Source organism: Heterodontus francisci, chromosome 13 (assembly GCF_036365525.1).
Source record: "Heterodontus francisci isolate sHetFra1 chromosome 13, sHetFra1.hap1, whole genome shotgun sequence".
NCBI lineage: Eukaryota > Metazoa > Chordata > Chondrichthyes > Heterodontiformes > Heterodontidae > Heterodontus > Heterodontus francisci.
In genome coordinates, this window is record NC_090383.1 from 96,124,655 (window position 1) to 96,151,301 (window position 26,647).

The window sequence follows — 26,647 nt, forward strand, 5'->3', positions numbered from 1 at the left end:
TCCTGACTCCTTCCCCTGCCATTTTGCCATCCCTCCCGCCTCCCAGCCCATCACCAATGGGCTGGGAGAATTCAGCATTCTGTCTGAGAGGGGGAGCAAGAAGTTATCCCTTGCAATCGTGACAAGTTCAACCTGCCATTGAGCACTTTGCATTGAGGGATGGGGTGTTAAACCACCTAGCGGCCTAATGTCCACTGGATCCAATGGCAGCACAGCGATATAAATGTGGACTGAGTTGCAGCAGCTTCCAGTTGTTGTGAGGATTGGGAGAGAGGAAGACTAGGAGTTCTTTAGCCATGATCTTTTTGACTTTAAGATACTGTTACGACCAGGTGAGAAGGGGTCTACGGGTTCCGTCTCCGCCTTTGCCTGGTTTAACCATAACGGTTTCATTTTAAAGCACCGTGTTTTTAGCTCCCCCATAGTGAATCCTTGTTCACTGCTCCAATTGTAAGGCAAAGAAATCAAACAGGTTTCCTTAGATTTTAAACAAGAAAGGTAGAAGTTTATTAATCTTAAACTCTAATCCAGTTAATGACTATAAATATGCAACGCAATCACGCTAGCATGCCAACGTGATAAACACACGTGCAGATAGAGACAGAACAAGTAGAAGGAATAAAGGGGAAAAGTTTGAGGCAATATCTGGTAGTTACATCCTTTAAGTTCAATGTGGAGTCTTTTGGTTGTCGGTAAGTCTTGCAATTCGTTGGGGCCCAGTTCACGCTTCAACTTGTTCCGATGTAAGAGTCTTTTCTCTCATGAGGTTTACGTGTCTTTCGTGGGTCCGGTGTCTTGGGAGAAAGCGAGAGAGAGAGACTCCCTTGTTGCACGCTGTCTTCTGTATTCAAACTGTCCTGTGGCTAGTTCAAAAAACCTGGACCAGCCAGTTAGTCATATGACAAGCTGGTTTAACCAGTCCTGGCTCTGTGGATTGTATCATCTCAGCAGGGCCTGCAATGTGCTTCCTTACATCTTCAATGTCTGGTGATCAAAATCCATTTGGGTTAATTGGAGGGTGAGCAGCCAGAGGTTGTGGTCCATATTGGTACTAACGACATAGGCAGGAAGAGAGATGAGGTCCTGCAAAGTGAATATAGGGAATTAGGCAGAAGGTTAAAAAGCAGGACCTCTAGGGTTGTAATCTCAGGGTTACTCCCTGTGCCACGTGCTAGTGAGGGTAGGAATAGGAGAATAAGGCAAATGAATGCGTGGCTGAAGCGCTGGTGTAGGCGGGAGGGCTTCAGCTACTTGGACCATTGGGATCTCTTCTGGTGCAGAGGTGACCTGTACAAGAGGGACGGGTTGCGTCTGAACTGGAAGGTGACCAATATCCTTGCGGGGAGGTTTGTTAGTACTACACGGGAGGGTTTAAACTAGTCTGGCAGGGGGGTGGGACCCAAAATAGTAATCTCTCTGAGAAGATAGTTGAGGCAAATGTAGAGGTTAAAGCAAGCAAGTCCAGTAGACAGGCAGGGCAGGACAGGGAGTGTGGAAGGTCTGGTAGGCTAAACTGCATTTACTTTAATGCAAGAAGCCTTACAGGTAAGGCAGATGAACTCAGAGCATGGATCTGTACATGGGATTGTGATATAGCTATTACAGAAATGTGGTTGAGGGATGAGCAGGACTGGCAGCTCAATGTTCCGGGGTACCGATGCTTCCGGCGTGACAGAGGTGGAGGTAAGAGAGGAGGGGGAGTTTCACTATTGATTAGGGAGGACATCACGGCAGTACTTAGAGAGGATATCCCAGGGGGAACGTCCAGCGAGGCCATTTGGATAGAACTTAGAAATAAGAAAGGGGTGATTACTTTGATGGTATTATATTATAGGCCCCCCAATAGTCAGAGGGAATTGGAGGAGCATATATGTAGGGAAATCGCAGATAGGTGTAGGAATTATAGGGTTGTAATAGTGGGTGATTTTAACTCTCCTAATATTGACTGGAACTGCCTTAGTGCTCAGGGATCAGATGGGGAAGAATTTGATAAGTGTGTCCAGGATAGTTTTCTGAAGCAGTATGTGGATGGCACTACTAGAGAAGGGGCTACACTCGACCTCCTCTTAGGAAATGAGGTTCGGCAGGTGGTTGATGTGTCAGTGGGAGAGCGCTTTGGGACCAGTGACCATAACTCTCTCAGCTTCAAGATAGTTATGGAAAAGGATAGGACTGGTCCTCAAATTGAAGTCCTAAATTGGGGAAGGCTAATTTCGATGGCATCAGACAGGAACTCTCAAAAGTTGAATGAGGGAGGCTGTTTACAGGTAAAGGGACGTCTGGCAAGTGGGAGGTTTTTAAAAGTGAGATAGTAAGAGTTCAGGGCTGGCATGTTCCTGTTAGATTGAAGGGCAAGGCTGGCAAGTTTAGGGAACCTTGGTTGATGATGGATATTGAGGGTCTGTTCAGGACAAAGAAGGAGGCATATGTCAGGTATAGGCAGCTGGGATCAAGCGAGTCCCTCGAGGAGTATAGGGGATGTAGGACTACACTTAAGGAAATTAGGAGGGCGAAAAGGGGCCATGAGATTTCCCTGGCAGATAAGATAAAGGAGAATCCTAAAAGATTCTATAATATATTAAGAGTAAAAGGGTAGCTAGGGAGAGAGTAGGTCCCCTTAAGAATCAGTGTGATAATCTATGTGTGGAGCCACAGGAAATGGGCGAGGTCTTAAATGAATACTTCTCATCTGTATTTAGTGTGGAGAAGGTCATGGAAGCTAGTGAGTACAAGGGAGGGAACAGCGATATCCTGGAGCATGTCAATGTTGGAGGTTTTGAAGCGCATTAAGGTGGATAAATCCCCAGGGCCTGACCAGGTGTATCCTAGGATTCTATGGGAAGCAAGGGAGGAGATTGCTGGGGCCCTGGCAGAGATTTTTGTATCATCATTAGCCACAGGTGAGGTACCGGAAGACTGGAGGATAGCTAATGTTGTGCCTTTATTTAAGAAGGGCAGCAGGGATAAGCCAGAGAACTGCAGGCAGGTGAGCCTTACATTAGTGGTGGGAAAGTTATTGGAAGGGATTCTGAGAGACAGGATTTATATGCATTTGGAAAGGCAAGGTCTGATTAGGGATAGTCAGCGTGGCTTTGTGCGTGGGAAATCGTGTCTCACGAATTTGATTGAGTTTTTTGAGGAGGTGACCAAGAGGATTGACGAGGGCAGGGCGGTGGACGTTGTCTACATGGACTTTAGCAAGGCCTTTGACAAGGTCCCGCATGGCAGGCTGGTCCGGAAGGTTCGAACACATGGGATCCAGGGTGAGCTAGCCAATTGGATACAAAATTGGCTTGGTGATAGGAGGCAGAGGGTGGTAGTGGAGGGTTATTTTGCAGATTGGAGGCCGGTGTGTGCCGCAGAGATCGGTGCTGGGCCCTCTGTTGTTTGTCATATATATCAAAGACTTGGATGAGAATGTAGGGGGCATGATTAGTAAGTTTGCAGATGCCCCCAAAATTGTTGGTATAGTGGACAGTGAAGAAGGTTGTCTAAGGTTACAACAGGATATAGATCAACTGGGAAAGTGGGCAAGGGATTGGCAAATGGAATTTAATGCAGACATGTCTGAAGTGATGCAATTTGGGAAACTAAACCAGGGCAGGACATATACAGTGAATGGCAGGGCCCTGGGGAGTGTTGAGCAGAGAGACCTTGGGGTGCAAGTACATAGTTCCCTGAAAGTTGCAACACAGGTAGACAGGGTGGTGAAGAAGGCATATGGCATGCTAGCCTTCATTGGCCGAGGCAGTGAGTACAAGAGTTGGGATGTCATGTTACAGTTGTACATAATGCTGGTTAGGCCACACTTGGAGTACTGTGTGCAATAAAAACAAGAAATGCTGGAACTACTCAGCAGGTCTGGCAGCATCTGTGGAAAGAGAAGCAGAGTTAACGTTTCGGGTCAGTGATCCTTCTTCGGAACTGGCAAATATTAGAAATGTCAAAGGTTATAAGCAAGTGAGGTGGGGATGGGGCAAGAGATAACAAAAGAGGTGTAGATTGGACAAGGCCACATAGCTGACCAAAAGGTCATGGAGCAAAAACAAACAATATGTTAATGGTGTGTTGAAAAACAAAGCATTAGTACAGATAAGGTGTTAACGGACCGAAGATTGAACAGCAGCAAGTGCAAACATGAAAAAAAACAGTGGGTAAGCAAACTGAACAAACTAAAATGAAATGAAATAAATGCAAAAAGAAAAAGAAAGATTGTAAAAAATAAAAAATAACTAAAAATGAAAGTAAAATGGGGGGCTGTCATGCTCTGAAATTATTGAACTCAATGTTCAGTCCGGCAGGGACTGTCTCATGTCTCATGATTAGGCACACTACAGCCTGCCGGACTGAACATTGAGTTCAATAATTTCAGAACATGACAGCCCCCCATTTTACTTTCATTTTTATTTTTTTATTTTTTACATTTTTTACAATCTTTCTTTTTCTTTTTGCATTTATTTCATTTCATCTTAGTTTGTTCAGTTTGCTTACCCACTTTTTTTTCATGTTTGCACTTGCTACTGTTCAATCTTCGGTCCGTTAACACCTTATCTGTACTAATGCTTTGTCTTTCAACACACCATTAACATATTGTTTGCCTTTGCTCCATGACCTTTTGGTCAGCTATGTGGCCTTGTACAATCTGCACCTTCTCCTTTGTTTTGTCTTGCCCTACCCCCAGCTCACTTGCTTATAACCTGTGACGTGTCTAATATTTGTCAGTTTTGAAGAAGGGTCACTGATCCGAAACGTTAACTCTGCTTCTCTTTCCACAGATGCTGCCAGACCTGCTGAGTGGTTCCAGCATTTCTTGTTTTTATTTCAGATTTCCAGCATCCGCAGTATTTTGCTTTTATTTTAGAGTACTGTGTGCAGTTCTGGTTGCTGCACTACAGGAAAGATGTGATTAAGCTAGAGAGGGTGCAGAAGAGATTTACAAGGATGTTGCCTGATTTGGAGGGCTTGAGTTATAAAGAGAGATTGGTTAGGCTGGATCTATTTTCCCTGGAGCGAAGGAGGCTGAGAGGGGACATGATAGAGGTATATAAAATTATGAGAGGCATAGATAGGGTAGATAGCCAGAGTCTGTTCCCCATGGTAGGGGTGACTAAAACTAGAGGGCATAGATTTAAAGTGAGAGGGAGGAGGTTTAAAGGGGGTCAAAGGGGTAAATTTTTCACACAAAGAATAGTGGGCACCTGGAATGAGCTGCCAGAGGAGGTGGTGGAGGCAGGAACAGTAGCAACATTTAAGAGGCATCTGGACAGGTACTTGAATGAGCAAGGCATAGAGGGGTATGGAATTAATGCAGGCAGGTGGGTTTAGTTTAGATAGGCATTATGGTCGGCATGGACGTGGTGGGCCGAAGGGCCTGCTTCGATGCAGTACAACTCTATGACTGGAGCAGGGAATAGCCCTTTGTCTCCACGAGCAGCGTCTCTTGGTCCGCAAATGTCCTTCCAGCCCAGTGTCTGGTGATCTTCGAACAAGTCATTTCTTCACTCCAGCAACAGTTTAAAATCAAATGTTCATATGACAAAATTAATTTGCCTCATTCTTGGCAGGTGGGGGTCTGCATGTCAAGACTTTTACCTTGAAAGTCATTGACAGAGTCCCTCTCGCACTCTTGCACACTTTCTCTCTTGCTCTACATGCTGTTGCATGAATGCCTGCGCTCTCGTGCTTTCTCTCTCATGCACGCACTCTCTATCATTCTCTCTGCGCCTTACAATTTTGCTCCCGGATTCTGTCCTTTTCTCCCATCACTATGTCTGCCTCTTGCTTTTGCTCTTTTCTCATGTGCTGTCTTGTGCACTCCCCTCTTGCATTCACATGCTTTCTCTTGCACTCATTGTGCACGCGTGCATTTGTGTGTTTTCAAATAGTTGACTCTTTATATCCTGTTTTCATTATGTGGTGTCTTCTGGTGGTGTGAGTGTTCGTAGATGTGATTATGTAAAGTTACCCAGGTGATGCCAATGCCAGTGTAGACACCAAAATCTTCCTCCTTTTCCTTCCTTCTCAGCTCTGTTTCACAGCCCAGCAAATGTATTTATGGGAGACATCACAAGAAGTTTCAGGCTACATCTAGCCTGGCAAAGTCGAGCATGGCTTCATTTGAATGATTGTGTATCATATGTGGGGTTTTGTGAATGCCTATATTAAAAACTATTTGTTAGGATTATTACATGCACTTGCAGGTAAATTTTCCCCTGTGCCTTATGTGTAAGAAAATCATAGATTTTAAAGAACAAGTTTACAATTTTGTTACTTACAATGCACCGAAAATTTCACCATTAGTTCTTATTAGATCCTCAACCATATCAGTTTTGTCCAGTTCACCATCCCTAGAAGAATGGCAATGACTGTTACATTTACTACCATTGTCAACCGTTGCTGCTGAAAAACCCTTGGGAGCTTAGTATTTATTGACTGATAGAAAAGTATATTTGGTACACTGCGAAATGGATATCATTCTACAGGTAATACAATGGTTTTCATATGTTCTGGAAACTTGTCCAGACTGGCCAAGAGGGCACGGGAAAATGGCGCACTGACATGGAACACAAAAGTCCAGTGTATCATACCTGTGTCCTCAGTACCTTGCTCTACAGCAGCGAGGCCTGGACAACGTATGTCAGCCAAGAGCGACGTCTCAACTCATTCCATCTTCGCTGCCTCGGGAGAATCCTTGGCATCAGGTTGCAGGACCATATCTCCAACGCAGAAGTCCTCGAGACGGCCAACATCCCCAGCATATAGACCCTACTGAGCCAGCGGCGCTTGAGATGGCTTGGCCATGTGAGCCGCATGGAAGATGGCAGGATCCCCAAGGACACGTTGTACAGCGAGCTCGTCACTGTTATCAGACCTGCCAGCCGTCCATGTCTCCGCTTTAAAGATGTCTGCAAACACGACATGAAGTCCTGTGACATTGACTACAAGTCGTGGGAGTCAGTTGCCAGTGATCGCCCGAGCTGGCGGACAGCCATAAAGGCGGGGCTAAAGAGTGGCGAGTCGAAGAGACTTAGCAGTTGGCAGGAAAAAAGACAGAAGCGCAACGAGAGAGCCAACTGTGTAACAGCCCCGACAACCAATTTTATCTGCAGCGCCTGTGGAAGAGTCTGTCACTCTAGAATTGAGTGGGCGGCGCAGTGGTTAGCACCGCAGCCTCGCAGCTCCAACGACCCAGGGTCAGTTCTTGGTACTGCCTGTGCGGAGTTTGCAAGTTCTCCCTGTGACCGCGTGGGTTTCTGCTGGGTGCTCCGGTTTCCTCCCACAGCCAAAGACTTTCAGGTTGATAGGTAAATTGGCCATTGTAAATTGCCCCTAGTGTAGGTAGCTGGTAGGAGAATTGAGGGAAGGTGGGGATGTGGTAGGGAATATGGGATTAACATAGGTTAGTATAAATGGATGGTTGACGGTCGGCACAGACTCGGTGGGCCGAAGGGCCTGTTTCAGTGCTATATCTCTCTATGATTCTAATTGGCCTTTATAGCCACTCCAGGCGCTGCTTCACAAACCACTGACCACCTCGAGGCGCTTATCCATTGTCTCTCGAGAGAAGAGAGATTTCCAAAAGTCTGTTGTAATTGATTTTCTATCAGATGCTACTATTTTGTTTCAAGTATATAACTGCTATATAACTTTGTGATCTATCGTATTTATGTTTATTTTATTGATCATCTGATGGTAGTGAAATAGTTTAGGCGTTTTAATCGCTAATTTATGCAGTGTGATGGCATGAGATGTTCTAATTTCTTTTTACTTGAGACCCAGGAATTTGATGACATTTACTGACTGACTTAGTTAGTTCAGTGTTTTCCAGTAAAAATTGTTGACTAACTGCAGGTATGGCTACTGTGATACCATTTTAGCCACATGCACCAATTTTAGTTGAAAACCCCTTGCATATATCCACACAATATAGATAAACTAACTTGTCAGGAGGTTCAGAACCAGGAGGGAATATTAGAGGAAAACCAAGGTATGTAAGGAATTGGGAGAGACAGATAGTACTAACGTAAGAAATTGTAAGGTATTTGGTGGGATAAGAGTAAGAGGGAATGCAGTAAGTTCAGTGCATGTATGTGAACGCACGGAATATGCTAAATAAGGTTGGTGAGCTGCAGGCACAGGAGTATGATGTTGTGGACTTAACTGAGACCTGGCTTAAAAAAGGTCACAACTGGGTACTAAATATACCTGTATTCAAGATATTCAGGAAAGTTTAAGGAAGGAAAGAAAGGAGGAGGGGTGACGGTGTTGATTAAGGATAATATTACAATGCTGGAGAGAGGACATGTCCTAGAGGGGTCAGGGACAGAATCTTTTTGCTTAGAGCTAAGGAAGAGTAGAGGTACCATTACACTGCTGGGTATATTCTACAGGCCTCCTAGTAATGTGAAAGATATAGAGGAACTCACTTGTAAGAAAGTTACAGAGCAATGCAAAAGCTATAGAGTAGTTATAATGGGGACTTCAATTATTCTAATACAGATTGGGATGCTAATAGTGTAATGGACAAAGAAGAGAAGAGTTTCTAAAGTATGTTCAAGATAATGTTTTCAGTCCAACTTGGATGGAGACATTGCTGGATCTGGTTCTAGGGAATGAGGTGGGACAAGTGGATCAAGTGTCAGTAGGGGAACATTTAGGGGACAGTGATCATTACATCATAAGGTTTAAGTTATCTATGGAAAAGGAGCAATCCAGAGTAAAAACAAATAATTTGGGGGAGGGCCAATATCAGTTGGATGAGAACGGATCTGGCCGAGGTAAGTTGGAATCAAAGATTGGCAGTCAACTGTAATTGAAGAGCAGTTTTAAAGAGCAGTTAGTTCAGGTAAACTTGAGGTATATTCCCTCGAGGGGGAAAGGTGGGACAAACTAGTCCAGAGCTTCCTGGATGACACAACAGATAGAGAGTAAAATGAAGCAGAAAAAAGGTGCGTATGACAGCTTGTCATGTTGATAATACAAGTGAGAACCAGGCTGAATATAGAAAATTCAGAGGGGAAATGGAAAAAAACGAGTAGCAAAGAGAGAGTGAGAAGAAACTGTCAGCCAACATAAAAGGGAATCCAAAAGTCATCTTCAGGCATATAAACAGTAAAAGGGGGGTAAAAGGAGGAATAGGGTTGATTTCAGACCATTAAGGGGATTTACGCATGGAGACAGAAAGCATACCTGAGGTATTAAATGAGTACTTTGCATCTGTCTTTACCAAAGAAGATGATTCTGCCAAAGCTGTGGTGAAAGAGGAGGTAGTTGCGACACCGCATGGGGTAAAAATTGATCAAGAGGACTTATTAGAACAGTTGGCTATACTTAAAATTGATGTCACCAGGACTGGATGAGCTGCATCTGAGGATACTAAGGGAAGTAAGGGTGGAAATTGTGGAGGCAGTCCTCCTTAGATACAGAGGACTGGAGAATTGCAAATATTACACCATTGTTTAAAAAGGGGTGTAAGGATAAAGTCCTGCAACTGCAGGCCAATCAGTTTAACCTGCGTGGTGGGAAAGCTTTTAGAAATGATCATCTTGGACAAATGTGGATTAATTAAGGAAAGCCAGCACAGATTGATTGAGGGCAAATCGTGTTTAACTGACATGAGTTTTTTGATGAAGTAACAGAGAGGTTTGATGAGGGTAATGCGGTTGCTGTGGTCTACATGGACTTTCAAAAAGTGTTCGATAAAGTGCCACATAACAGGCTTGTCAGCAAAGTTGGAGCCCATGGAATAAAAGGGACAGTGGCAGCATGGATACAAAGTTGGCTAAATGACAGGAAATGCAGTAGTGGTGAATGGTTGTTTCTTGGACTGCAGGAAGGTATACAGTGGGGTTCCCCAGAGGTCAGGCTTAAGACCACTGCTTTTCTTGGTTTATATTAATGACTTGACTTGAGTGTGCAGGGCACAATTTCTAAATTTGCAGATGGCGCAATACTTGTAAGTATTTTGAACTGTGAGGAGGATATTGATCAACTTCAAGAGGGCATAGGCTAGTGGAATGGCCGGACAAGTGGCAGATAAAATTTAAAGCAGAGAAGTAACAGCTCAGAAGGAGACCATTTGGCCCATCGAGTCCATGCCAGCGGTATCCCCGTAGCCCTGTAAGTTTATTTTCCTCAAGTGCCCATCCAATTTCCTTTCTGAAATCATTGATGGTCTTTGCTTTCACCACCCTCGTAGGCAGCGAGTTCCAGGTCATTACCACTCGCTGCGTAAAAAAAAGTTCTTCCTCACATCTCCCCCTGCATGTCTTTCTGAAAACCTTAAATCTGTCTCCCCTCTTCCTTCTATATCAGCTAATGGGAACAGTTTTTTGTCTACCCTATCCAAACCTGTCATAATCTTTTACACCCCTATCAAATTTCCCCTCGATCTCCTTTGCTCCAAGGCAAACAACCCCAGTTTCCCCAACTTAACCTTGTACCTGTGAAATGATTCATTTTGGTAGGAAAACAGAAGAAAGGCAATATAAATTAAAGGGTACAATTCTAAAGGGGGGGGGGGAGCAGTAGCAGGAGCAGCGAGACCTGAGGGTATAGGTGCAAAAATCATTGAAAGTGGCAGGGCAAGTTGAGAAGGCAGTTAATAAAACATACTGGATCCTAGACCTTATGAATATGGGCATAGAGTACAAAAGCAAGGAAGTTACAATAAACCTGTATACGAAACTGGTTCGGCCTCAACTGGAGTATTGTAGGAAAACCGAAGAGAGGCAATACAAAAGAGTACAATTCTAAAGGGGTCCAAGAGCAGAGGGACTTGCGGGTATATCTACACAATTCATTGAAGGTGTCAGGATAGGTTGAGAAAGTGGTTAAGGCATATGGGATCCTGAGCTTTATAAATGGAGGCATAGGGCAGGATTTCCCATCCGGGAGCAGGAAACAGAGGTTGGGACTGTTTCTGGGTGATAAACCTGACCTCGGAGGTAAACAGTCACTCATTGTGATTTTCATCGGGGGTGTCTCCATAATTGGCTTGGAGATGGGCTCACTGTCTGGATGGGCTCTTGAAGCTGGAGGGCCAATCAGAGGCCTTCCAACTTCAAAGGAGCAGCAGCCTGCATTAGACGGTAAGTAAGGCAGAGGGTGCTTCAAAATGAAGGCACCCTCTCTCCAACTTTTTTTAAACTTAAAAGATGGATCTTGCAGCTAGGTGGCCACCCTCGGTGCTGCAGAGCCCCCTTACAGGGCTACCTGTGGCTGTTTCTGCACCCATCCAGGCAGGCAGGGCCTCCAGGCCTGCCTGGAGCATTGGCCCCCGGGCCTGCTGCCAGGTGGCCTCCATAGGCACCTAAACTGGCCCCCACTGCCTGCGGGAAACTGGAATCGACCTCAGTGGGCTCTTAGTGATTCGCCACCTCCCCACCCATTCTGTCTCCACAAAAATGGCCCAGAGGCGGGATGGAGCTGACGAATTGGTATGGTGGCTGGCGGGACTATTTTTACCTCCTACCCACCTCCATTTCCGGCCCCGGCAGTTCAGCCCATACAGTATAAAAGCGAGGAAGTTGTGGTGACCCTTTATAAAACATTGGTTCAGACTCAACTGGAGTATTATGTCTATTTGAGTATCACACTTTAGGAAGGTTCTGAAGGCATTGGAGAGGATGCAGAAAAGATCTATGAGAATGATTCCGGGGATGAGGGACTTCAGCTATGTGCTAGATTGGCAAAGCTAGAGCTGTTCTCTTTAGAGAAGAGAAGGTTGAGAGGAGATTTGGTAGAGGTTTTCAAAATCATAAAGGGTCTGAACAGAGTAAATTGGGAGAAACTGTTCCCATTGGCACAGTGGTAGACAGTCGGATTGGAGTTGCCCTGTGAGTCCTCAACATTGACTTCGGACCCCATGAAGTTCCTTGGCATCAGGTCAAACACGGGCACAGAAACCTCCTGGTTACCACCTACCCCGTCAGCTGATGAATCAGTACTCCTCCATGTTTAACATCACTTGGATGAAGCACTGAGGGGGGCAAGTGCATAGAATGGGAGACTTCAATGACCATCACTGAGTGGCTTGGTAGCACCACTACTGACAGAGCTGGTTGAGTCCTTCAGGACATAGCTGCTAGACTGGGTCTGCGGCAAGTGGTGAGGGAGCCGACAAGAGTGAAATACTTATTTGACCTCGTCCTCATCAATCTACCTGTCGCAGATGCATCTGTCCTTGACAGTATTGGTCGGAGTGACCGTTGCATAGTCCTTGTGGAGACAAAGTCCCGGCTACACATTGAGGATAACCTCTTTAGTGTTAAGTGCCACTACTACTGTGCTAAATGGGATAGATTTTGAACAGATCTAGCAACTCAAAACTGGACATCCATGAGGCACTGCGGGCAATCAGCAGCAGCAGAATTGTATTCAACCACAATCTGTAATCTCATGGCCCGGCATATCAAGCTGGTGGATCAACCCTCGTTTAATTAAGAGTGTAGGAGGGCAAGTCAGGAACAGCACTAGGCATAGCTAAAAATTAGGTGCCAACTTGGTGAAGCTACAACACAGGATTACATGCATGTCAGAGTATGCAGCATGCGATGGACAGAGCTAAGCGATCCCACAACCAACGGATCGAATCTAAGCTCTGCAGTCCTGCCACATCCAGCCATGAATGGTGGTGGACAATTAAACAACGAACAGGAGGAGGAGGCTCCACAAATATCACAGCACATCAGTGCAAAAGACAAGACTGAAGCATTTGCAACCATTTTCATCCAGCGGTGCTGAGTGGATGATCCATCACGGCCTCCTCCTAAGGTCCCTAGCATCACAGATGCCAGTCTTCAGCCAATTTGATTCACTCCATAATATCAAGAAATGGCTGAAGGCATTGGATACTGCAAAGGCTACGGGCCGTGACGCAATCTTGGCAATAGCACTGAAGACCTGTGCTCCAGAACTGGCCGCGCCCCTAGCCAAGCTGTTCCAGTACAGTTACAACACTGGCATCTACCTGAACGTTGCCTAGGTATGTCCTGTCCAAAAAAGCAGGACAAATCCAACCCAGCCAATTACCACCCCATCAGTCTACTCTGAATCATCAGCAAAGTGATGGAAGATGTTGTCAACAGTGCTATCAAGCGGCACTTAATCAGCAATAACCTGCTCACTGACGCTCATTTAGGGTTCTGCCAGGGCCACTCATCTGACCTCATTACAGCCTTGGTCCAAACATGGACAAAAGAGCTGAACTCATGAGGTGAGAATGATTGCCCTGGATATCAAGGCAGCATTTGACTTGGTATGGCCTCAAGGAGCCCTAGCAAAACTAGAGTCATTGGGAATCGGGGGGGAAACTCTCCGCTGGTTGGAGTCATACCCGGCACAAAGGAAGATGGTTGTGGTTGTTGGAAGTTGAACATCTCAGCCCCAGGACATCACAGCAGGAGTTCCAAAGGGTAGTGTCCTAGGCCCAACCATCTTCAGCTGCTTCATCAATGACCTTCCCTCCATCATAAGGTCAGAAGTGGGATGTTCGCTAATTGTGCAATGTTCAGCACCATTCGCCAGTCAGATACTGAAGCAGTCAGTGTCTACATACAGCAAGACCTGGACAACATTCAGGCTTGGGCTGCTGTTTGGCACGAATATAACTTGCCTCTTAAGGCCAGACAATGACCATTGCCACCAAAAGTGAATCCAACCATTTCCCCATGACATTCAATGGCATGAATTCCCCACTGTCAACATCCTGGGGGTTACGATTGACCCCAGAAACTGAACTGGAGCAGTCATATAAGAACTGTGACAACAAGAACAGGTCAGAGGCTGGGAATTCTGCAGCGAGTAACTCACTTCCTGACTCCCCAAAGCCTGTCCACCATCTACAAGGCACAAGTCAGAAGTGTGATGGAATACTCTCCAATTGCCTGGATGAGTGCAACTCGACACCATCCAGGACAAAACAGCCAGTTTGGCACCCCATCCACCACCTTCAACATTCACTCCCTTCATCACTGCGCACAGTGACAGCAGTGTGTACCATTTACAAGATGCACTGCAACAGCTCACCAAGACTGATTCAACAGCAACTTCCAAACTCACGACCTCTACCACCTAGAAGGACAAGGGCAGCAGATGCATGGGAATGCCACCATCTGCAAGTTCTGCCCCAAACCACACACCATCCTGACTTGGAACTATATTGCTGTCCTTTCACTATCGCTGGGTCAAAATCCTGGAACTCCCAACAGCACTATGGATGTACCTACACCACATGGACTGCAACAGTTCAGGAAGGCAGCTCACCACCACCTTCTTGAGGGCAATTAGGGATGGGCAATAAATACAAGCCTTCCCAGTGATGCCTGCGTCCCGTGAAAGAATAAAAAAGGGTTGAGAACCAGAGGGCACTGATTTAAAGTGATTGGCGAAAGAAGCAATTGTGACATGAGAAAAAACATTTTTATGCAGCGAATGGTTAGGATCTGGAATGCAGTGCCTGAGTGTTTGGTGGAGCCAGATTCAATCATGGCTTTCAAAAAGGAATTGAATAATTATCTGAAGAGAAAAAATTTGCAGGACTACAGGGAAAAGGCAGTGGAGTGGGACTAGCTGAATAGCTGTTGCAGAGAGCTGGCACGGACACGCCGAGCCTTCTGCGTTGTAACCATTCTATGATTCTATGAAATGTACTTCATGTGTAGATTTACTTAACATCTAGTACTATTCAGCAAGCCACGAAGTAAAGCACTTGTACAATCAAAAACACAACACCATTTTACCAATAAATGCACAAAAAAGGCTAAAGGACAGATGCATACACCATGTTTTATGTGTACTGAGATCACATGTCCTGCGATGGTATCTATTACCCACTTTTTAAATAAACAGTAATGTATTTAGTCTCACCTGGATTCCCAATTAACCGCATGTGATTAGTAGCTAATGTATTAATCAACACTGAGTTAATTGAACTAGTGGTTCAAGTTTGTTGAAAGAGAAGGTCTGCTCCAGTGTATTTGGTGTTCACAAATCACAAAGAATGATACCTTAACTAGTTAGCAACCTTTGTTTGTGGTTTCAGATATATGCACCAAGTATCACCAAGCAGATTTGGCCATGGTAATGACATGTTGCACTTAAGCTAATACATTTCACTGTTGTGCAATACGCTTGTTGCTTGATTGCATCATCACGGACAGACCTCTAACTTGCCCTAGTTTTACACAGCTCAAGATGCTATCTCCAGGCGCAACCAAAATTTGAAATGACAATATTATGAATTTTACACTGGGCATATTTAAAACAAAATGAAATTTCTAAAGGTTTTCCTGTAATGCTAAAGACACAGCTGCACCAGTTGGGAACTTTCAGGAGCTGATATTCAATATATTCACATAAGACTAGTCTAATCAAGCTGTAATTGGGCTGAAATAATTATTTTTCTCCCCTCCTTGCTCATCAATTAGATTGAAATCGGTCGAACAAAAACTTTATTGATCCCTGTGTCTATCGCCAAATCATTTGATCTGAATCAAGAATTTCCCAGTCTGAAGGCCCAACCTCAGGACTTCAAAATTGCAGAAACCTTACCCTTCTACAAGCTTCAGGTTTTTGAAACTCCAGCTTGGTTTCATCCAATTACTGTTCCAATCAGTTTGATTTACCTCAACTCTTGTTGCAAGCTTAGTGACATCCTGCAGTGTAGGACTTGGCCCTTCAGCTTGACCAAAAAGAAAATCTGAATTGTGATAACTTGTGCATTGATATCTTCTTAAAAATAATAACTTACTTTTTGAACATTTGTGCAGGCAAACAGAGATGCTGTAATAAGTCGTGCGCCAGACCAGAGAGAGGACCGCAGCATCAGCTTCCAGAATGCCTCTGCACTGTACGACCTCTTGAGCATAACTATGGGCAGAAGGGGACAGTATGAAATGCTCTCAGAAGTAAGCAATTAATTTTATTTTTGAATAGAAGAATGAGGTATGTGCATCAGTTGACTCAGATGCACAGATTTAGCTGCAGATGATGCAGATTGGAACCAAGTTAGACATATGAATCATAGAGTAGTCAGTATGAAAGGAGGTGTCTATTGAAAATTAGTCTTCATTAGTAATTGTAAAGTAGCATGTAATGCATTCAAACAGATGTACAGCGAGATAAATACTACAATAGAAATACAATAATAGTGAGCAGAATGGTGGTAAGAACAGTTCGGATTGGAAAAGAATAAAGCTAATTTTAGTGTGTAGACAAATTCTCTGAGCTCAGCGTGCTTCAGATGATCTACCAAGTTCCTTTCCAATCGGTTACCCAAAATAGACATCTTGAAAATACATGTTCATTTCTAAAATTTCACTTTCTTAATTTTCATCTACACTTTCTTATTTAAACGTCAGGAAGTCTTTGTTGTCTGATCAAAACTGCGCTGAGGTTGGCTCTACTGCTTAGTTCTTACAATGTCCAACATGTTATGGAGTCTCTCCAGCTCCTGATTGATATTGATTTGGAATCTAATTTTATTCATATTGTGGCTTACAATCTTTCATAACCTCTATGCACTTCAATTGTCGGGAGACTACTGTTTTGTATAACTTACTGCAAACTGTGCCTAATTAGGCCTACTTGGTTCCTATTTGGGACGTTAGTTGTTAACAAGTTCACACCAATCAAACCTCACATTGTATTTGATTATAGCTTTGTTTTAATGTGGTAAATTGCCCTTTTGTTATCATTAGTTCTGATTCAATGGGGATAATTTTAATCCCACCCGCCAAAAAATATGGGTGGCTTGGGGTTGGGTGAGATGTAAAAGTTTTCAAAATCGCAAACCCAACCCCAACCTGCCTCCAACCTACATACCACCAGGTTCAACAGAGGCAGGACAGGGGGAGGGCAGCCAATCTGCTTCCAGGATGTGGTTTGTCCATTTAAATATTATAGTGAGGCTGGAAGCCTCATGTTTTACTCCTTTCGCAGGTTTAACCCTAGCCGGCTGTGTTTCCCAGGCCTTGGGAAACCTGGCAGGTAAAAGGAGGAGAAGACAACTTTGAGGAAAAAGTACCTTTACAGCACTGCTTGTGGGCCAGGAGGAGCAGCTCCTTGCTTACCACCTTCCTTATGATCAGACACCCTCCCCCTGTGCTCCCATCAAAACAACATTAGGTTTCCTACCTGCTCCTGCGGTCAAATCTGGTGCTCCCAACCTGTGAATCAGGCAGCGAAGCCTGTCAGCTAAGCAGATTTTCAGGCAGGGAACCTTATGGGGCAAAAAAGGCGCATGCCATGAAGTCAAATCTCCACAGTGTGTGGGAAAACTCGGACTTCTGATTTTCCTGACCAGAACTCTTCCTCCCCACCCTGCCCTAATACATATCAGGGCCAATATCTTAGTGAACTACTGGGGATTTTTTGTAATTTATCTCTAATCTGATGAGGTAATCCTAAGGACTCATCAGAAGTTTTTTTATCTTAAACCAATTCCCATTTTTATTTGGATCAGGAAATCTTTTCAGCATTCTTGTTTCCATAATGTGGACTCTTGCACAACATTGAAGTATTGTGTCTCAAAAAGAGTAACTTAAGTTGCTTCTTTGGTTTAAAGACCACAGGAAAACCAATAACCAAATGGATGACTGTGTCTATCCTGCACTGTTGCTATCATGCAGAGAAGAAGCCTAGAATCAGGTTATGAGTCACTTCAGCTGTTCCACAGCTGCGTCCTGGGTATCTATCAATCAAGTTCCAGTTGGTAGAATATGTAAACTGCTACATGGAGCAGTTCTCATACTATTACCAAATATTGCCATCTAGAAGTAGCTGGAGGGAAAAAATAATGTTGGAGAATTGGTGCGGACGACTGGGGCCTCTCTTAAATCTGTACCACTTTGATGTGGTTCTACTATGTTTAGAGACTGCAGAATGAAGAAAAAAGATAAAATACTGGCCTTGTAGAGTCTAATTTTTTTTGATGATGTGCGTCCTCCATTTACCATAATCCCACTCATTTGCCTTTGTAAGGGTTTATTTTGTGAGAGGCAAGAAGTAGTATTGAGCAGTCAGTTTCATTTAAAACAAACTAATGCAATGGAACAGATCTGGGCTTTATGCAAGTTGGGAGCACCGTCTGTCTGAAAGGTTATGACAACATTCTTTGATGCACGCTTGATGCCTGGTTTCCCTGGAACATATCAACCTAGGAAGCATATCATTTGGAAAGACGATCCAAAACCTATATGGTAGATAATCCATGTTTTCCCAACCAAGCCCTAGCTGAGAGAGACTGCAGCGTCGTCCCAAAATATGGGCAGTTATGTCATGGATGAATATCCACCAAGACCTAGACTGAGGTGATGCAGACTCGTTTCACTGTGATTTTTCTCATCTTTCAAAATGCTTCACATCTTTTCCTTTTGTGATTTTTGTTCAACTGATTCTCTGTAAACCTGTTATTTAAAAAAGAGTCTTCGAAAAAGCAGGGATGTACAGAAGTGAAAAACATTTCCCAATGCACTTTCTCTTTGTAGTAAACTATCTTGTCAAATTTAAATTTGGTCCAGTAATGTTCTATTATACCCCTCAAAGGGATGTAATGCAGATAGATGAGCAAAAGTCTGGTAGTTGCTCAGGAACCAACATGTGAGAGTAGTTTCTTCAATCTCCAGCAAACTTTGGTGACCCTGAAAACTGATTTTCCAAACCTGGTTTCTCATGTTTTTAATTGTCATTTTGCTCTTCATTGTTTGGTACAGTCACAGTTCTTCGTAGCAACAATGGATCAGTCATGTCATAGCAAGACATCCAGCTGGCACTTAAGTTGTCAAACATGTAGTACATCTTCAAAGCAATCCCTTATTAGTCACTTGTTGACATGAAGCAATCTCCTGAATCTGTTCGGGTGAAAAAAACATGCTATTTTAATAAGGCCATGTGATTTTGAAAGATAGTCAGTCTGTAAGTGAAGAGGTACTCTCTGCTTTTTGAGCAAAACACAAGAAATAGGAGCAGGAGTTTACCATATGGCCCATCAAGCGTGCTGCGCCATTCAAAACAATCATGGCTGACCTTAGGATTCAACTCCACTTACCTGCCCGCTTGCCATGTCCCTTGATTCGCTGAGAGACCAAAAATCTGTCTATCCCAGCCTTAAATGTATTCAAAGAAAATTATGCATAGTCGCTCAACAATTATTGAAAAATGTGTTAATTTCTAATACTTAAGGACAACCACACATCTACATTAACTAAAATTACATGGTAATTATAGCTCAAACAGTCCATTTAGCTGGTGTTCATGCTTCACAAGACTCCTCCAACCCTGCTTCATCTAACCAAATCTGCATATCCTTTCTCCTTTATGTACTTACCTAGCTTCCCCTTAAATACAGCTATGCTTTTCATCTCAACTACTCCATGTGGTAGCAGGTTCCATGTTATAACCACTCCTCTGGGTAAAGTTTCTCCTGAACTCTTTTATTAATAACCATTTTATATTTATGTCCCTATTTTTGTACTCGTCTGCAAGTGACAACATCGGCCCTGATATCAACAGGGTTGGTTTTCCGAGGGGTCAGAATTTTGGATGGGAAATCTGGATTTTCCTGCATTCTGTGATTTTTTTGTTTTGACAGGATCCCTGCCCAGAAGTCAGCTGTGGGTGGGGGGTCGTGAGGGGGTCCAATCCCCGACCCCAGGGGCTGTCCAATCCCAGGAGGTTAAGATTGGGGAGTTGGGGGTAGTAAGGCACTCCTGCTCCTCGTGTCCCACAAGCCGTGCCATAAGGCCACTCACCTTTTCGCTGAAGCTGTCCTCACCTTCCTTGAGCTGGTAGGGTTCCCAAGGCCTATGAAATCCTGCCGACCAGGTTAAACCTGTAAAGGAAGTTAAATGTGATGCTCACAACCTCATATTATTTAAATTGCCAACCATTGGCTATCTGCTCCTTATCCTGCCTCCATTAAACCCGGAAGTAAGTGAGTTGGGTTGGGTTGGACTGGGTTGGAGATTTAAACATTTTTTACATCTCACTTGACCCCAACTCTTAAGCTTCCCCTTAAATGCATTTGTGCTATTTGATTCAGCTACTCCATATGTTAGCAAGTTCAACGACTCTCTGGGTAAAGAGGTTTCTCCTGAATTCCTTATCCAATTTATTAGTGGCTAACATACTTATGACCAGCAGGTCAATCAGCATCAGTAGAAAGAGAAACAGAGGTAAATTTTTAGGTCGATGACTTTTGAAAGATCATGGACCTGAAACATTATCTCTGTTTTACTCTCCACAAATGCTGCCTGACCTGCTGAGTATTTCCATCATTTTCTGTTTCTGTTTTAGATTTCCAGCATCAGCAGTATTTTGCCTTTATGTTATATTTATGACCCTTCGTTTTGAACTCCATCACATGTGGAAACCTCTTCTCTATGTCTACACTATCACATGCCTTTGTAATTTTTAAGACCTCGATCAGGTCACCCCTCAGCCTTCTCTTTTCTAGTAAAAAGAGCCCCAGGCTATTTCAGTCTTTCTTAATGGTTATAGCCTCTCAGTTCTGGTGTCATTTGCTTGATATCTGTAGATCAGCTATTAATGTGGCTTCCAGGTTTACATTTATCATATGTTTTTGAATAGGGGATGCTGGGGGCAGCAAATATGTATTTGTACAAATAAAAAGTAACAAAATTACAAATGCTGGAAAGCTGAAACAAAAGCATAACACGCTGAAAACACTCAGCAGGTCAAGTGGTACATGCAATAGGGGAATAGTTCTGAAGAAGGTCCCTGCCTGAAACATGAACCTGTCGTCTTTTCATATATGCTGACTTACCTGCTGTGTGTTTCTAGCATGTTCTTTTTTTTTGAATTTATGTTATACTTCTATTAGGACGTGAGGGAATAACTGGAGCTGGGGAATAATTGAATGAAACAAATACTTTTTGATGTGGCAGATGATTCTCACCCCATTGCTCACATGGAGCTTATGGCCATGCATGTATTTGTTGCTCAGAATCTGAACTGCAGTGCATGTGACCAGACAGCATTAGGACAAATGGTAGGAGGAATGATTGTCACTGCAGGATAATGAAGTAACTTCGGAAGAAGATTTTTATTTGCAGATACCTTTTAAAAACCACCATTAAATATTCTCATGGCTTTTCTGTCCCAATAAAAATTGTCTTGGCATCTAAAGTCTCTCCTTATAACTATCGTTTCCCATTTCTGGGATCATCCTTGTGAATCTATGTTGTACGCGCTCTATGACTTTAATATCCATTCTATAATGGGGTGCCCAAAACCGCGCATGTGACTTGTAGAAGTTCACTATTACTTGTTTATTCCTGTACCCTCTGCTTCTATTTATAAAAAACAAAATTCTATTTGCCATTTTTATTGCTTCATCAACCTGCTTTTGCATTTTCCAAGAATTATGTAGATTAACCCATATACCAGAAAGGCCCCAAGTTTAATCTCCAGCCTGTTGAAATAGCTGATCAGAACCAAGATAGTGATTTGGGTGCTACAACTGTCTTTGAACTCCTGAGCTATACAGGGGAAAATCAGCCTAGATATGTGCTCCTGGTTGCTGTCTTGTGACCCCTACTGGAAGTGATGTTAGGTGACAACAGAGGTGTGTTTAATTATGATGTCCCTGCAGTTGAAAAACCTGATGATGTATGGATAATAATTAATGGTGTGCAAGCCACTGGAAAGCTATTAGCAGTCATGGAATAATAAACCAGCAAGGAATTGCTAACTTCATTGGAAGATTAGAGAAAGTCAGATAGGGGAAGAAATACACTGTTTTCCATTCTAATATAACACTTGAACCAAAGCATTTTACATGTCACATAGTAAATAATGCTAGATAGTCAGTTTTGTTGAAATAGGGTATTTTTTGTATTAAATTGAATCTTTATATGTTCTCTGAAGTTTACATTTCTGTTTCTTTAAGAAGAGTGGAAAACTATGTTCGACAAAGTGCACTGTGTTTTCTCATTCTGGATCTTTAATGTATTATAAAAGTGTAGTGGAGTCAATCCACATGACTTCATCTTAGCTTACTATGGTTGAGTAAGAGTTCAGAATGAGCTTAGCCAGCAACAGTGCACCAACTAAGGTACCTCATATGTTCAAGTGTTCTGTGAATTCAAGCATACATTTTGTTGGTATAGGATTCATCGATGTGTACCTCTAAGGTATAATAACCTTACTTCAATTCTTCTGTACAATATCACCATCAAATAATGGGTATAATACAGTCCAGGTCCAGAGTAAAATTCCTTCTGCTTGGCTTCAATAATGTACCTTAGCCTTAATCTCCAAAAGTATCTGTGAGCTTGCATTTAGTATCAGATAATAGTTTTGTGTGATGTGTTGAGACTGCTCAAATTCATTTCACTTCTAACCATCAGAGAGGAGATTTTAATCCAAGTAGCTTTGGCTAGTTTCAAACAAGTTTTGAAAGTTAAAAGGACAGCATGCTGACCTCCTATATTGTCTTAAGTCTTAAACTTTCCATGCTTGATATAACAGTAAGTGCTAATTTGAGAAAAGCAGTCTGCTAAAACACAAAATCAATGCCCGAGATGATTGCATGGTATGTGGTAAAGGCAATAGTTGCTAGGAAGATGATTTCTCATGTCCTCCTTTGGTAACTGAAACTAGTGTCTTATTTTTTGTTCCTCCCTGGGATGCCTGCCAGCACCTTGTCTTGGAAGTAATCTGCGTGTGTGAGCAAAGACAATGAGTGATTGCAGACCATGGGGAACATCGTAAATGAGTCTGATCCTGTCTTCATCGCCAATCGTATATGCAGTTTCTGTCAGGGGTCACTGAATAGTGATCATGAACAGATACCCTGTCTAAGTTATTACCCTCCCTGACAAAAGTCACTGAGGACAATTTTGTGGTTTTAGGCTCATGTGGAGCATAAACGGCAGTATAGATTTGAGCCGAGTGGCCTGTTTCTGTGCTGTAATTTTAGCCTAGTTCCCATTCTACGTTCTCCATTTCCTAATCTAGCATTTTAAAAAAGAGTTTGGGAAAGCTCCCACCAGATGGCATGATTATAATGTGAAACATAGAGTGTCACTTGCTTTTTTGAACTAACACAAATTTTGTGTCAGAATAGCAATTGCTGTGAGAAGTGCTGTAAGGTTTGGTGATGTATAATAGTCAAATAGGCAGCATGGTATTCTTGCTAATCCGCTTCCTTTAATGGTGTATTTATCAAACATACATCTCATATTGAAATGTTTCTTTCTTCAGTGCTTGGAGAGAGCGATGAAGTTTGCATTCAATGAATTTCACCTATGGTATCAATTAGCGCTTTCACTGGTGGCTTGTGGGAAGGTAAGGTCACTGATTGCAGTATCGCTGTCATTGCATTCCTTCATTCCTTTCCTCTTATTGATGCAATATTGAGAACATTTAAATGTGGTAGAAAAATTTTTCTGAAGGATTTTTGTCATCCTGGGTTTTTTAGTGTGTATATGAAGTTAAAGAGCAATTCTTCGACTAAATTGTAATTTCCCTCCTTTTTTCTTGTAATCTGCTTCATGTTGCCACGCACATGTTTCACCATGTGCAAACACAAAATTTGCAGATTAGCTAACCAGAAACTAGTCTTTAGTTTTAGTACAGGAAGTTGGGAATGAACGTGATTGCTCTTCCTGGTTAAATCTTGGAAACTGTATCAACTCTGCATTAAATTCCTTTGTTCAGCCCTTCCAAACTGTCCAAAACTATAAGGCCTATAAAGCCAGGGTCTTTTGACTATCAAAGCTGTATTCTATGTCATAACCATTTGTGTAAGGCAGTGACAATGCACAGTGGATGCCTAATTTAACAAATCAAACCACTGAAAATAATTCATTGTCTATAGTGTACAGTATTCATACGCTACTTATTATGCATCTGTGTATGTGTTAGCTACATGATGTATAGCATACAATATAGTACACAAACATTTTTATTGCTGCCCTATAGAGTTAGGGTGTTAGTGTACCAAGGGATGTATGTTTCTATTAGTATTAGTTGCTGTAGTGTATTGTGCAGTGGACACATTTGTTATCTGTACATAATGTTTTACTGTATAGTAAGTGGTAATTGTATGTAAGTACTAACTACTATACCATATGGAAGTGTACTTCCCGATAACTGCTGCACAGTAATGCTGTCACAGTGCCAATGATGTGATGCCATACATCTTCCTATCCCGTGTTTCTCTTATCACAAAATAAATATGGATAAGGAATACCGTATAGCCCATCTGAGTTAATGCATCCAGAATAAAAAATTGCAGCATTCCTCCATCACTGCATCCAAATGTTTCTTAAAATGATTTGAGTTTTGCCTCCTGTACCTTACCCAGAACTCCATTTCTGTTGTGGTTTAGTTTTGTGTACAAAAAACCTTCCTGATTGTTAATTTAAACCAGTACCCTCTTGTTTGACTTGAAATAGTGTTCCAGATTTACGTACACTACATTATTTACTGTCTTGAAACATTCTAAGTTCACTCCTCTGTCACATCCTTTCTAAAGAGCAGAGTTTCACCTGTCTTTCCTCATAACTCAGATCTCTGATATTTACAAAGTCGGTCTCATGGCTCCTCTCTGTTGCCATTCATCTACTCCATACTGCATTTACCATGCTCATGATGTTGCATAATGTTAAGAAGACTTTAACTATTGACTGTCTGCTCGTAGATTTCCTTTGGCATTGTTAATCGTGAGTTAGATGTTATGCTAGTTTAAAATAAGTTGATAATAGGGTGGAGGAAAGCTCCTGTAGCCACTGAAAGCATTTGGAAAGAAATTTGAGAGATGTGTTTGGAGGCCATCAGGGAAATATTTTTTAGTTTATGGAAAATGTTTTCTTTACCTACTTTAGATAGGTAGTCTCTCTCAAATAAATGCATCTATGCATGTAACATAGGGTGAAGGGGAGCTCAAGGCCACGCAACTGCATAATTTGTTTGTCTAGTCAAATAATGTAGGGGATAAGAAAAAATGGCAAGTTGTTAAATTATTGTTCAGGTTTAGGGAGAACTTCTTGCAGGGAAATGCAAGACACCTAAATCTGGGCCTGCACATATAATGTAAAAACTTAACCGAAGTAGTACTTGTGAGAGGATGAACAGAATGACCGGAAGAGTCATTCCCCTGTGGGATGGTAAATAAGCACATGGTCGATTTAATAAACCAATTATAAAATAAACCCCTTGTGTATAGTTAAATATATTTTTTCTGTTGAATGTGCATCAGTTGAAACTAAAAACATTGTGATTTATGTTAATTTGATGTAGCCTTCTGGGCTCTGTAGTCGGTATATTCCGATTAGTGGGCAGGGCTTACCGTCATCAAGTCCTGATGCAGTCTGTGATTGGCCTATCTTGCTGTTAAAAAGTCTGATGTGTTCTCTGTTCCCCGCCCATCTCCAAAATGTGGTGTTCGTTGAAATCAGAAGGTAGAGTCAGTCATTTACAGCACAGAAGGAAGCCATTCGGCCCATCGATTCTATGCCAGCTCTCCACAGAGCTATTCAGTCAGTCCCACTCCCATACTCGATCCTCATAGCCTTGAAAGTCAGACAGCCTTTATCTGAATTCTGGAAATTGTGCTCCATCAATTTCTTAGAGTGATGTTAGCGGCTTGTGGAAGTTATAGTCTGCTGCCCAGCAGACTGATAAGAGTTATCTCTGGGAAGCCGTTTGAACTTCATTAATAGGCTTGTGACCATTATCCATTAACCTGTGCTAGGAATGCGAGTGTATAGATGCTAACTAAGGACAGGTTTGGACTTGGCTTTTGCTAACTGTTGACATTCGATGGGTAAGATACCCAAGAGCCATTGCCATTTGTGTAATTGAAACTCCAGTATTTTTTTTATTCGTTCATGGGATGTGGGCATTGCTGGCTAGGCCAACGCTTATTGCCCATCTCTAATTGCCCTTGAGTCACTGTCCTCTGGAAAGAAGTGGAAAAGAAGAGAGATGGAGATGGAGAAGGGGGAGGGGGAAGTTCCAAGATGTGTCTGTGCTCTTGCCCTGAAAGTTATAGCTGTACAAAGTTTGTCAATTAGATGAGAATATGAGACGTTGAATTGATATGGAACTTAGTTTATAATTGCACAAAATGTTCATATTTGTAAGATAAATGAATCTCCACATTCTTCCCGCTTGAAATGGAAAAAAATACTTCAGGATAGGACTTCAAGATCTGTTTGTATCTACAGAATTTCTGTTTTATGTGTGCTTTCCTTTTCCCATTTCTCCAGCAACTCTTCCTAATGTACTTTTTATGAATGTTGTCAGCATCTGGTATGTCACCTGTGCAATCTTAAATGTAAGCAGAGACAATGAGTTCCCTCAGGTGGGGGTATTGGATAGGCAGGAAGGAAGGGCAGGGCACCAAAGCCAAGCCCAATCCTGTTGCTACCTCATACGCATACGCATACACTTTCCAGCAGAGGTTACTCGATAATCACCCAGCACAAGAGTGCTGCTGATTTTTGCTCCCCTCTCTGAGATTTCTTTTAGTTAGTAAAGTTAGACAAGAAGTTGCCAATTGATATTATGGTCAAAAATAGTTGGTATAGAGAGTATTTGCGTGGAGACTGGTAAGTTACTCAGCAGAGACAGCCCATGCAATTTTTTATTTCTCTCTAGATGTAAACTATTTTTGTAC

The 26,647-nt window shown here is 42.6% G+C and overlaps 1 protein-coding gene across 3 annotated transcripts in view; it reads left to right on the top strand.

Moving 5' to 3' along the window:
• The window catches only part of LOC137376519 (tetratricopeptide repeat protein 7A-like), a 319,646-nt gene that overhangs the window by 81,330 nt on the left and 211,669 nt on the right, over window positions 1–26,647 (top strand). For 2 of the 3 annotated variants that reach the window (XM_068045223.1, XM_068045225.1), the window contains exons 9-10: window positions 15,771–15,908; window positions 23,227–23,310. In XM_068045223.1, coding sequence (XP_067901324.1) covers window positions 15,771–15,908; window positions 23,227–23,310 — 222 coding nt within the window. The remainder of the gene's footprint in view (window positions 1–15,770; window positions 15,909–23,226; window positions 23,311–26,647) is intronic. The other variant, XM_068045224.1, reaches the window with a different exon arrangement.